At 38.1% G+C, this 11,810-nt stretch overlaps 1 protein-coding gene and 1 long non-coding RNA gene across 2 annotated transcripts in view; one reads left to right on the top strand and one right to left on the bottom strand.

Annotated features, from left to right (window-relative positions):
* Positions 1-352: 352 nt before the first annotated feature.
* LOC125038878 lies at positions 353-2,326 on the top strand. Its single transcript, XR_007116084.1, has 3 exons — positions 353-413; positions 551-650; positions 876-2,326. It is a non-coding gene; the product is annotated as an uncharacterized LOC125038878 (long non-coding RNA).
* LOC125038877 (transmembrane protease serine 9-like) overlaps positions 2,105-11,810 on the bottom strand; it is a 10,100-nt gene continuing 394 nt past the window's right edge. Inside the window, exons 3-31 of the mRNA XM_047632500.1 lie at positions 11,266-11,669; positions 11,053-11,165; positions 10,757-10,869; positions 10,531-10,649; positions 10,371-10,421; positions 9,861-10,032; positions 9,673-9,760; positions 9,356-9,536; positions 9,102-9,241; positions 8,882-9,002; positions 7,795-7,932; positions 7,358-7,529; positions 7,191-7,278; positions 6,868-7,048; positions 6,589-6,728; positions 6,362-6,482; positions 5,860-5,997; positions 5,412-5,583; positions 5,245-5,332; positions 4,923-5,103; positions 4,672-4,811; positions 4,452-4,572; positions 3,950-4,087; positions 3,502-3,673; positions 3,332-3,419; positions 3,012-3,192; positions 2,757-2,896; positions 2,537-2,657; positions 2,105-2,358 (exon numbers count right to left, since the gene is read on the bottom strand). Coding sequence (XP_047488456.1) covers positions 2,303-2,358; positions 2,537-2,657; positions 2,757-2,896; positions 3,012-3,192; positions 3,332-3,419; positions 3,502-3,673; positions 3,950-4,087; positions 4,452-4,572; positions 4,672-4,811; positions 4,923-5,103; positions 5,245-5,332; positions 5,412-5,583; positions 5,860-5,997; positions 6,362-6,482; positions 6,589-6,728; positions 6,868-7,048; positions 7,191-7,278; positions 7,358-7,529; positions 7,795-7,932; positions 8,882-9,002; positions 9,102-9,241; positions 9,356-9,536; positions 9,673-9,760; positions 9,861-10,032; positions 10,371-10,421; positions 10,531-10,649; positions 10,757-10,869; positions 11,053-11,165; positions 11,266-11,669 — 4,078 coding nt within the window. The 3' untranslated portion in view covers positions 2,105-2,302. The remainder of the gene's footprint in view (positions 2,359-2,536; positions 2,658-2,756; positions 2,897-3,011; positions 3,193-3,331; positions 3,420-3,501; positions 3,674-3,949; positions 4,088-4,451; positions 4,573-4,671; positions 4,812-4,922; positions 5,104-5,244; positions 5,333-5,411; positions 5,584-5,859; positions 5,998-6,361; positions 6,483-6,588; positions 6,729-6,867; positions 7,049-7,190; positions 7,279-7,357; positions 7,530-7,794; positions 7,933-8,881; positions 9,003-9,101; positions 9,242-9,355; positions 9,537-9,672; positions 9,761-9,860; positions 10,033-10,370; positions 10,422-10,530; positions 10,650-10,756; positions 10,870-11,052; positions 11,166-11,265; positions 11,670-11,810) is intronic.

Here is an 11,810-nt window from a genome sequence, read left to right as displayed (position 1 = left end):
TATAATAGTTTACCCTACAAAGTATATATATATATATATATTTTTTTTTTTTTTTTTTTTTTTTTTTTTTTTTTTTTGTTATCCCACCATGTATTCTCTTTATTTAAAGTGTGCACTGTTATATGTTAATAGTACCGTTATATTAAGGTTGTATAATTGATATTTTGATGAAGAAAACAATATGTACTATTTTTGTTATTGAAATAATTCATTTAAGTTCTGAAAATTATGCATGTATAGGTTAAGAAAAATTATGTGTATGTACTATATGTGATCTGAGTAGACTTTAAATTTTGAAATATATACAGTACTAAAGCCTGATACTATTGCTTTAATCATAGTGAGAGAGAGAGATCAGAGAAGAGTGCCATACAACAGCTGAAAGTCTTTGGGATTATCGTGAAATATCCGAGGTAAGAAAGAATGTTCAGCTGTAATTATATAATTAATAAAATCATAAAATACTTTATATTTGATTTATAATACAAAAGAAAGTAAATATTTGAGATCAAATTGGAAATTAGAGATAAATAGTATGTCTTCTTCACAGGTCGAGGCTGGCAGAAGGCGCTTGAGGCTGGCACATGGCACTTGAACAACATCCCGATGTGTCTCTCATTATTATTAAGAATTTAAAACTCATTCACAGCGTAAGTGTTCTTAACATTTATAATTGTATATTATTAAAATGATGTTTAGTCAAAAATTACTATAATGTGCATACAATTACTCAGATCATATATAATGACATATATGTTTTACATAATTTGTTTGTTTGTAAGAAATATTTTTGTTCTCACAAGAACTGATTTGCTTAGATTTATAACTTTATATTTTTTTATCAGTCCTAAACTAGAATATTGTTTCTTTTCTAGGGCGGAGTTTAAACAATGACGCAAAATAGTACATCGCGATGCCGAAACCTGAACACATCTCCCAAGCGTTGAAAAAGATTCAACGCTTTGATACTTTTCTTGCTGTACCAAAGATGACTTACAATAAGAATTGTGCTCACTGAAAATTGTGCTCAGCAAAAGCAACTTCTTGAATCAACATTACACGTTGGGGAATGCAAATGTTGATTAACATTAGCCGGCTTTGGTAGTACAAGGAAAGTACGGACGCGTTGGATATCAGTTAGGAGAGGCGTTCAGGGTTTCAGCAAAGCGTTGTGCTATTTTACGTTATCGTTTAAGCTCCGAATTTCCAACCTTAAAATCGTTACTAAAGGACCACCCTCATGTCTATTGTAGAGTAAAGCCTGGTTGTGCTTATATTTTCCTAAAGTGATGCATTGAATATATTTCAAGATCATTCTGTATCGAGATATCAAAGAACCATGATTTTTTTTTTTTTTTTTTTTTTTGATAGAATCATTAGGAATATTTGTAATTTTTTCCTTTCAACCACAGGGTATCTCAATTAATTTCTTTGATTTTGTATATTGTGCAATAAGTCTGAAAACGTAATATAGCTTTGATAGCAATGAACATTATGAATTTGAAAATTGATTAACCTAAATAAATATGAACATATAATGTCGAAAAAAAACAATGTCGTAACTATAAACGGACGATGAGTGTAAATTGTATTATCAGGGTAAGAAGCTTCCTCCATAGCGATAATGAAAACCAATACAGTTTTATGAAAACACCTTGGCAATACAAAAAAAATAGTGCTGACCGATTTATGTATTTTACGCTCGTTGTGGTTACTGTAGATGGTTAAAAATAAATGTTTTGTCTTTGTTTCCATACGAAATAACATATTTAATAATGTATCAACACTCGTGAGAACCAAAGGCAAAGGGGTCAGTGGATGTATGAAATAGAAGAGAGTGAGAGGGGGAGGGAACAGAGAGAAGGTGGAGGAGAGACAGGACGAGACAGACAGACAGACAGACAGAGAAAGAGAAAGAAAATGAGTCTCTGGACGAGTCTTGAGTGGTCACTCACGCTGCTTTGTTTGATAGTTTTCCGTAATTAACCCTATGCCTGGCAATGGACGTTTATGACCTCGTTAGCCAAACTCCCAACACGGACTTCGTACACTACCATAGACGGCTATAGGTGCTTGTGATATGGAAGATCACTAAAACAAATCGATATATACTCAATTTATTGTCACTTCCAGATATTTTAGTTATTTCAAAAAAGGAAATACAATTTATAAAAAGAAAACTGTGCCAAATGAAAGAAAACGTAAAGGCAAGTAATAAAGGCATTATATCTGCAATTTAGCTCCTTGTATATGCCATCTAAGGCCCCAACTTAGGCTTCTACTAGCCTTTTCAATGGACGGATTAACCAGTCGTCGGGCAGACACCTCCGGTCGAGGTCGAAATCCAGTCAAGGTATTCTGAAGAGAAGGAAACAGAACCGTTTGTTAGCATTTTCCGTAAAATGTCCAACTTACCACAAAATATAAATTACAAAGTATCAGAAGTAAACGACCTCGTCATTTATAATGGATTTTAGTTTTAAGCGCCTTATTGAAAACTGTTTGCCAGTTCCAAAAGTAACTGCTGAACACTAACGTGTAACTCTGGCGTAGACTCCGGGCTTATCAGGTCGAGCACAGCCATAACCCCACGACACAACTCCCACCAGCTTCCACTTGCCGTTTTCTTCCACTACCATTGGTCCTCCAGAGTCTCCCTGTAACGTTGAAATATATTGTGTAGAATATATAATGAGGAATGCCATGCATACAGATAACACAGGAGTATTTATATCTTAAAGAAAGGGAGAACATACCTGACAGGAGTCTTTGCCTCCCTCTGGAATGCCTGCGCAAATCATGTTGTCAGTGATGCTTCCTCCATACTTGTTACTGCATTCGGTGTTTGTCATGGTGGGCACTGTTACTTCGAACAAGGTGCCGGATGTGGATCCTCCTGTTGAATTCATTGTATGAGTCAATGCAGTTAGATTTTTTTTTTTTTTTTCTATAACATTAAACATAAGATAAATAAATAAATAAAAGGCCTTATCACAAATATCAGAACCCACCCTCCTGTTGAGCTCCCCATCCTGTGATTGTGGCATCCACATTATCATACATTTCACCAGCTGTTGGAAGGCACACAGGGGCGATTTTGTTGTCAGATGGGAACTGTATTTCTGTGGTGAGTCTGATGAGGGCAATGTCATTGTCCAATGTACTTGAATCATAGGACGGATGACTCACAATCTGTTTAAAAGGGTGGGTATTACAATTGTTTATTTGATTTTTCTTAAATTATTTGTGTATATATATAAAAATCTAGAAAAATATTTACAAATCGATTCAATGTTTCTGTTCTGTGATGAAGTGAGGACGTTCCACTTACTTCAGCAATCTGCATCCACTGAGTATTGGCATCACTTGATGAGTACAGATTGTGGTCTCCCACCAACACATAATCCGAGGTGCTCATGCTGCAAAAATAATATTAAATGAAATGTATGTGACTGGAAGATATTATTATTATTATTATTATTATTATTTAGAGCTACTTACCCAACTGCACAGTGAGCTGCAGTGACGACCCATTGGCTGGAAATGATAGTACCGCCACAGAAGTGATAGTATCCATTGCCGTTGACAAGAGAAACCATCCAGGGATATTCGTTCACCTCCGTCTCTACTCCACCAACAATGCGGTTGGCACGGTTCACTTGTCCACATCCAGCTGTGGATGTACAAGTGATTGTCTTTATGACGAAAAAACACGCAAAATCAGTTTCGTTGAAGATAAGACATCTCGAAAATGGAATACTAGACACTTTAAAAATTGTCTATACATCAACTTCCAGTATCTCATGGGTTTTCTGCCAGTTCATCAACGCCGAAGACTGATATGTTATTCACATTTGCAAGGAATGCCTTCATGTAGATACATTTTTATTTGTTTCTTTAGTCGTATGGCACTTAGTAGTTTAATACAGATTTTCTTATCTTTACGTACGGCAGTCAGAATTGGGAGCAGAAGTAGGAGCAGGCGTGGGTGCAGGAGTAGGAGCAGGCGTCGGGGCATTAGTAGGAGCAGGTGTGTTCCCATCAACACAGACACCAGTTGTAGAGTCAGAAATCCATTGCAAATATTCTGTAAAAAGTCATTATTTGATTATACGTACAAGGAACGATGAAACATAAAAATATTACTAGCAAGAACAAAATTCTCACATTCTTTTCATATATGGTGTACAGACTAATTATAGAAAAAAACAAAAAATGTTGTATATAATGCTTTCATTCATGAATACATCCCTAGACATACACCAAAGATGCTTCAACAGAGTATTCCATCTTGGCTTAATTGTCCCTTGACTTAGCACAGATTTTGTTTGAATTAGTGGTTTTCTGTTTCTTTGGTACCAGACAACTATCACTCATGACGTAAGAGACATCGATGTCTCATGAGAGTTATTGAACTGCATGGATTGAATGGCTAACCACAATTTACTCACTTGTAACTCTTGCGTAGACTCCAGGCTTATCAGGTCGAGCACAGCCATAACCCCACGACACAACTCCCACCAGCTTCCACTTGCCGTTTTCTTCCACTACCATTGGTCCTCCAGAGTCTCCCTGTAACGTTGAAATATATTGTGTAGAATATATAATGAGGAATGCCATGCATACAGATAACACAGGAGTATTTATATCTTAAAGAAAGGGAGAAAATACCTGACAGGAGTCCTTGCCTCCCTCTGGAATGCCTGCGCAAATCATGTTGTCAGTGATGCTTCCTCCATACTTGTTACTGCATTCGGTGTTTGTCATGGTGGGCACTGTTACTTCGAACAAGGTGCCGGATGTGGATCCTCCTGTTGAATTCATTGTATGAGTCAATGCAGTTAGATTTTTTTTTTTTCTATAACATTAAACATAAGATGAATAAATAAATAAAAGGCCTTATCACAAATATCAGAACCCACCCTCCTGTTGAGCTCCCCATCCTGTGATTGTGGCATCCACATTATCATACATTTCACCAGCTGTTGGAAGGCACACAGGGGCGATTTTGTTGTCAGATGGGAACTGTATTTCTGTGGTGAGTCTGATGAGGGCAATGTCATTGTCCAATGTACTTGAATCATAGGACGGATGACTCACAATCTGTTTAAAAGGGTGGGTATTACAATTGTTTATTTGATTTTTCTTAAATTATTTGTGTATATATATATACAAATCTAGAAAAATATTTACAAATCGATTCAATGTTTCTGTTCTGTGATGAAGTGAGGACGTTTCACTTACTTCAGCAATCTGCATCCACTGAGTATTGGCATCACTTGATGAGTACAGATTGTGGTCTCCCACCAACACATAATCCGAGGTGCTCATGCTGCAAAAATAATATTAAATGAAATGTATGTGACTGGAAGATATTATTATTATTATTATTATTACTTAGAGCTACTTACCCAACTGCACAGTGAGCTGCAGTGACGACCCATTGGCTGGAAATGATAGTACCGCCACAGAAGTGATAGTATCCATTGCCGTTGACAAGAGAAACCATCCAGGGATATTCGTTCACCTCCGTCTCTACTCCACCAACAATGCGGTTGGCACGGTTCACTTGTCCACATCCAGCTGTGGATGTACAAGTGATTGTCTTTATGACGAAAAAACACGCAAAATCAGTTTCGTTGAAGATAAGACATCTCGAAAATGGAATACTAGACACTTTAAAAATTGTCTATACATCAACTTCCAGTATCTCATGGGTTTTCTGCCAGTTCATCAACGCCGAAGACTGATATGTTATTCACATTTGCAAGGAATGCCTTCGTGTAGATACATTTTTATTTGTTTCTTTAGTCTTATGGCACTTAGTAGTTTAATACAGATTTTCTTATCTTTACGTACGGCAGTCAGAATTGGGAGCAGAAGTAGGAGCAGGCGTGGGTGCAGGAGTAGGAGCAGGCGTCGGGGCATTAGTAGGAGCAGGTGTGTTCCCATCAACACAGACACCAGTTGTAGAGTCAGAAATCCATTGCAAATATTCTGTAAAAAGTCATTATTTGATTATACGTACAAGGAACGATGAAACATAAAAATATTACTAGCAAGAACAAAATTCTCACATTCTTTTCATATATGGTGTACAGACTAATTATAGAAAAAAAAAAAACATATTGTATATAATGCTTTCATTCATGAATACATCCCTAGACATACACCAAAGATGCTTCAACAGAGTATTCCATCTTGGCTTAATTGTCCCTTGACTTAGCACAGATTTTGTTTGAATTAGTGGTTTTCTGTTTCTTTGGTACCAGACAACTATCACTCATGACGTAAGAGACATCGATGTCTCATGAGAGTTATTGAACTGCATGGATTGAATGGCTAACCACAATTTACTCACTTGTAACTCTTGCGTAGACTCCAGGCTTATCAGGTCGAGCACAGCCATAACCCCACGACACAACTCCCACCAGCTTCCACTTGCCGTTTTCTTCCACCACCATTGGTCCACCAGAGTCTCCCTGTAACATTCAGATATACTGTGTGAAATATATAAAGGAAGGAATGCCATGCATGCAGACAAAACAATTAGTATTTATATCTTAAAGAAAGGGAGAATAAACATACCTGACAGGAGTCCTTGCCTCCCTCTGGAATGCCTGCGCAAATCATGTTGTCAGTGATGCTTCCTCCATACTTGTTGCTGCATTCGGTGTTTGTCATGGTGGGCACTGTTACTTCGAACAAGGTGCCGGATGTGGATCCTCCTGTTGAATTCATTGTATGAGTTAATGCAAGTGGACTCTTCATTTTTCTCTTTGATAACAGAAAACGTAAATAAAGATTTTTTTTATTATTATTTTTTTTTTTTTTAATAAAAACCTTCTCGAGAATATCAGTACCCACCCTCCTGTTGAGCTCCCCATCCTGTGATTGTGGCATTCACATCATTATACATTTCACCAGCTGTTGGAAGGCACACAGGGGCGATTTTGTTGTCAGATGGGAACTGTATTTCTGTGGTGAGTCTGATGAGGGCAATGTCATTGTCCAATGTACTTGAATCATAGGACGGATGACTCACAATCTGTTCAAAGGGATGCGTATTAGTTAATTATTTGATTTGTTTGGTGTCTAATTTTGTTAATATAGATCTAAAAGAATATACATTTACAAATCGTTTCACTTTTTGATAATGCTCTGTTATGAAGTGAGGACATTTCACTTACTTCAGCAATCTGCATCCACTGAGTATTGGCATCACTTGATGAGTACAGATTGTGGTCTCCCACCAACACATAATCCGAGGTGCTCATGCTGCAAAAATAATATCAAATGAAGCATGCATGTGACTGTAAGAGTTTTAACATTATTATTATTACAAAGAGCTACTTACCCAACTGCACAGTGAGCTGCAGTGACAACCCATTGGCTGGAGATGATAGAACCGCCACAGAAGTGATAGTATCCATTGCCGTTGACAAGAGAAACCATCCAGGGATATTCGTTCACCTCCGTCTCTACTCCACCAACAATGCGGTTGGCACGGTTCACTTGTCCACATCCAGCTGTGGATGAACAAGTAATTGCCTTTATAACAAGAAACACGCAAAACCAATTTCGTACTCCATTGAAAATTAAGTACTTGACACTTTAAAAATTGTCTGCCCATCAACTTCCTTAGTATCTAGTGGGTTTCTACTAGTTCATCAACGTTGAAGACTGATGCGTATGCATTTGTAAGGAATGCCTGTATGTAGATATAATTTTATTTGATTTTTCTATTGCTATGGCACTTAGTAGTTTAATACAGATTTTCTTATCTTTACGTACGGCAGTCAGAATTGGGAGCAGATGTAGGGGCAGGCGTGGGTGCAGGAGTAGGAGCAGGCGTCGGGGCATTAGTAGGAGCAGGTGTGTTTCCATCGACACAGACACCGGTTGTAGAGTCAGAAATCCATTGCAAATATTCTGATGAAAAAAAGTGATATTTATTTGTTCGCACGTACAAGGAATTATGGAAAATATATCAAAATATTAATAACAAGAACATAAATTCTCACATTCTTTTCATATATGGTGAAAGACAAAGAAATATTGTAAGGCTTTCATTCATGAATACAGATGCATGTGTTAATGACTACAGCCCTAGACATATATTCAAGATCCCAATCAGCACGGGTGGCAACAATGAATGTCCATGTCCACTGTAATATATGTTCATTTATTGTATTTACACACTGATGGCTCTGTGAGTGCTTATTCACCAAGGAGTCGATTACTGCTTCTACCTATCTCACCTGCTTACCCTTTTCCTTAATCTTTAGACTGTTTCTTTTGTATTATTTCACTGTCTTTAATGTTACCAAGATTTTAATGATAATTTAATTATCATAATATCAATAAGAATAATAACAGTATCGATATTAATACACATTTTCCCGCAATTTTAAGAAATGGGGAAATAAGGAGCGATCACTAGGGCCTACTGATAGACTCCTTGTTGACTGAGTACATGCGGAGCCATCAGTATGTAACACAATTCAGAGTGCATAAGTCCGTAGTCAATGGGTTAACAGAGTGATTCCACCTTTGCTTAACTGACCCTTGACCAAGCACAAACATTGTTTAAATTTGAAGGCAAAATTGATCCCTACACAATATTTTGTATGACTTTGACTATTGCTCATAATGGAAGAGAAACGACATCGATGGTATCGTAAAATGTCAGTCATAAACAGGTAACGTGGTAGTGTAGCTCATAGGTAAAACTTGAGTAATATAGTTTCCTTTCTTGGAAAGCTTGAGTTTCGTGTTTTTCACAAGTACGACCTTTAATATACCTACACCCAAATCATATGACAGAGTTAGGTTACTGAACTGCACGACTTGATTCATTAGTTAACTGCAATTTACTCACGTGTAACTCTCGCATAAACTCCGGGCTTATCAGGTCGAGCACAGCCATAACCCCACGACACAACTCCCACCAGCTTCCACTTGCCGTTTTCTTCCACCACCATTGGTCCACCAGAGTCTCCCTGTAACGTTGTAATATATTGTGTAGAATATATAATGAGGAATGCCATGCATACAGATAACACAGGAGTATTTATATCTTAAAGAAAGGAAGAACATACCTGACAGGAGTCTTTGCCTCCCTCTGGAATGCCTGCGCAAATCATGTTGTCAGTGATGCTTCCTCCATACTTGTTACTGCATTCGGTGTTTGTCATGGTGGGCACTGTTACTTCGAACAAGGTGCCGGATGTGGATCCTCCTGTTGAATTCATTGTATGAGTCAATGCAGTTAGATTTTTTTTTTTTTTTATATAACATTAAACATAAGATAAATAAATAAATAAAAGGCCTTATCACAAATATCAGAACCCACCCTCCTGTTGAGCTCCCCATCCTGTGATTGTGGCATCCACATTATCATACATTTCACCAGCTGTTGGAAGGCACACAGGGGCGATTTTGTTGTCAGATGGGAACTGTATTTCTGTGGTGAGTCTGATGAGGGCAATGTCATTGTCCAATGTACTTGAATCATAGGACGGATGACTCACAATCTGTTCAAAAGGATGCGTATTATAATTGTTTATATCACTTGCATGGTACTTGTTTACTTATATAATATATAGGTCTAGAAAAATATTTACAAATCAGTGCTTTTGTTCTATGATGAAGTGAGGACATTTCACTTACTTCAGCAATCTGCATCCACTGAGAATTGGCATCACTTGATGAGTACAGATTGTGGTCTCCCACCAACACATAATCCGAGGTGCTCATGCTGCAAAAATAATATCAAATGAAACATGCATGTGACTGTAAGAGTTTTATTATTATTATTATTATTATTATTATTATTATTATTACCAAGCGCTACTTACCCAACTGCACAGTGAGCTGCAGTGACGACCCATTGGCTGGAAATGATAGTACCGCCACAGAAGTGATAGTATCCATTGCCGTTGACAAGAGAAACCATCCAGGGATATTCGTTCACCTCCGTCTCTACTCCACCAACAATGCGGTTGGCACGGTTCACTTGTCCACATCCAGCTGTGGATGTACAAGTGATTGTCTTTATAGAAAGAAACACACAAAACCAATTTCACAGAAGATAAGTCAGCTTGAAAACGGGTTACTGGACACTTCGAAAATTGTCTGTCCCTCAAACTTCCTTAGCAACGGGTCAGACGTTTCTATGTTATATTGTGGATTGTGAAACTCATGAATTCTTAGCTCTGGCATATATATAAGAACATTGTTTTCATTATTATAGTCCAACTAGGGATATTTCCCATTGTTATCAGAGCAACCACTAGGTTTACTATTAACATTTCACAAAGGAAGTTATAACAATCTCTGTCCTAAACACAGAAAGGATGAATACATACTGCATTCCGAAGTTGGCTGAGGGTCTACAGTTGTTGTTTGGGAGTCTGGCACTGTACAGGATATTGCATAGGAAGTCATTAAGCGGATTTGGGAGATGTGCACATGAATCCATATTTCAAGACGTCTATGTTCCTCAATTACTGGAAATATTAATTTTACCTGAAGCTCTGACAGTGCAGGAAAATCCTGTACTAGATATCTTCCTGTTTGTTTTGAACAAAACAGTAACTCTTGTAGATTTATCAGAAACGCTCAGAGAACCCTTGGCACCGCAGTATCTGCAAAATGTACAGTGAAATAGTGGTCGATCTGCAAAATAGCTCTTCCCTCTAGAATATGCAGTTAATAGAAACATATAATGCTGTATCCATGTGGTGGTATTTACTTTTGTTTAAAACCAGAGGAATCTGTGACCCGGAAGAAATCCTTTCTGCATTGTCTCGACTGTTGCAGATTGAAATCGTCACACTGGATGCTCAACTTTGAATCAACAGAAGTCTGGGAAAATGATGATTTAGATTAATTCAAGAAGATTCATAAATCAAAGCTGCCTTATTTCTTATATCTATGAATATGCAGATTGTTAGAGACAAATATTTATGTGTATCACAAACAATTAAAATCAAGGTTAATTGACATTGCAGGGGAAACCAATGTTAAAATCTCACTTAAAGAACTTACGCGGAATTTCCATGTGCACCTCTTGCCGCCAGGGTAGCTACTGGGGTAGTTCTTTGACTGGAATGTCTTGGAAGAACCCGGGGCTATGTAGTAAGAACCACATCCTACTGCAGCTGGAACAAGTTAATATATATGTGCGTGTGTTGTACATGTACACAGTCATGGGAACATGATGCTTTCAGATGGTCAACAAAGTGTACAGAAACTAAATACCTCTATTTTCAAACTGTGGTGCCACTTCCATGCGCGGGCCAACACCGCTGGGGTAGGTTTGAGCCTGATCTGGGTTCAGTGTCACCTGACGGGGACCAACACCTCCACTTGCATAGGTTTGAGCCTGATCTGGGTTCAGTGTCACCTGACGGGGACCAACACCTCCACTTGCATAGGTTTGAGCCTGATCTGGGTTCAGTGTCACCTGACGGGGACCAACACCTCCACTTGCATAGGTTTGAGCCTGATCTGGGTTCAGTGTCACCTGACGGGGACCAACACCTCCACTTGCATAGGTTTGAGCCTGATCTGGGTTCAGTGTCACCTGACGGGGACCAACACCACCACTGGGGTAGGTTTGAGCCTGATCTGGGTTCAGTGTCACTTGACGAAAGCCGATAAACCTGAAAAAAATATACATTGCTTCAAAGTATGTGCCAAAGCAACTTTACACATCAAAATACAATAAACTTATCATACACTCGATATATACCGTAAAGCCCGTAACAGCTAGTAGCAGTGGTGCTGAAAATCCACAAGGGCAG

Source organism: Penaeus chinensis, chromosome 26 (assembly GCF_019202785.1).
Source record: "Penaeus chinensis breed Huanghai No. 1 chromosome 26, ASM1920278v2, whole genome shotgun sequence".
NCBI lineage: Eukaryota > Metazoa > Arthropoda > Malacostraca > Decapoda > Penaeidae > Penaeus > Penaeus chinensis.
The sequence above is the reverse complement of the archived record's forward strand: the minus strand, read 5'-3'. Positions and strand labels throughout refer to the sequence as shown.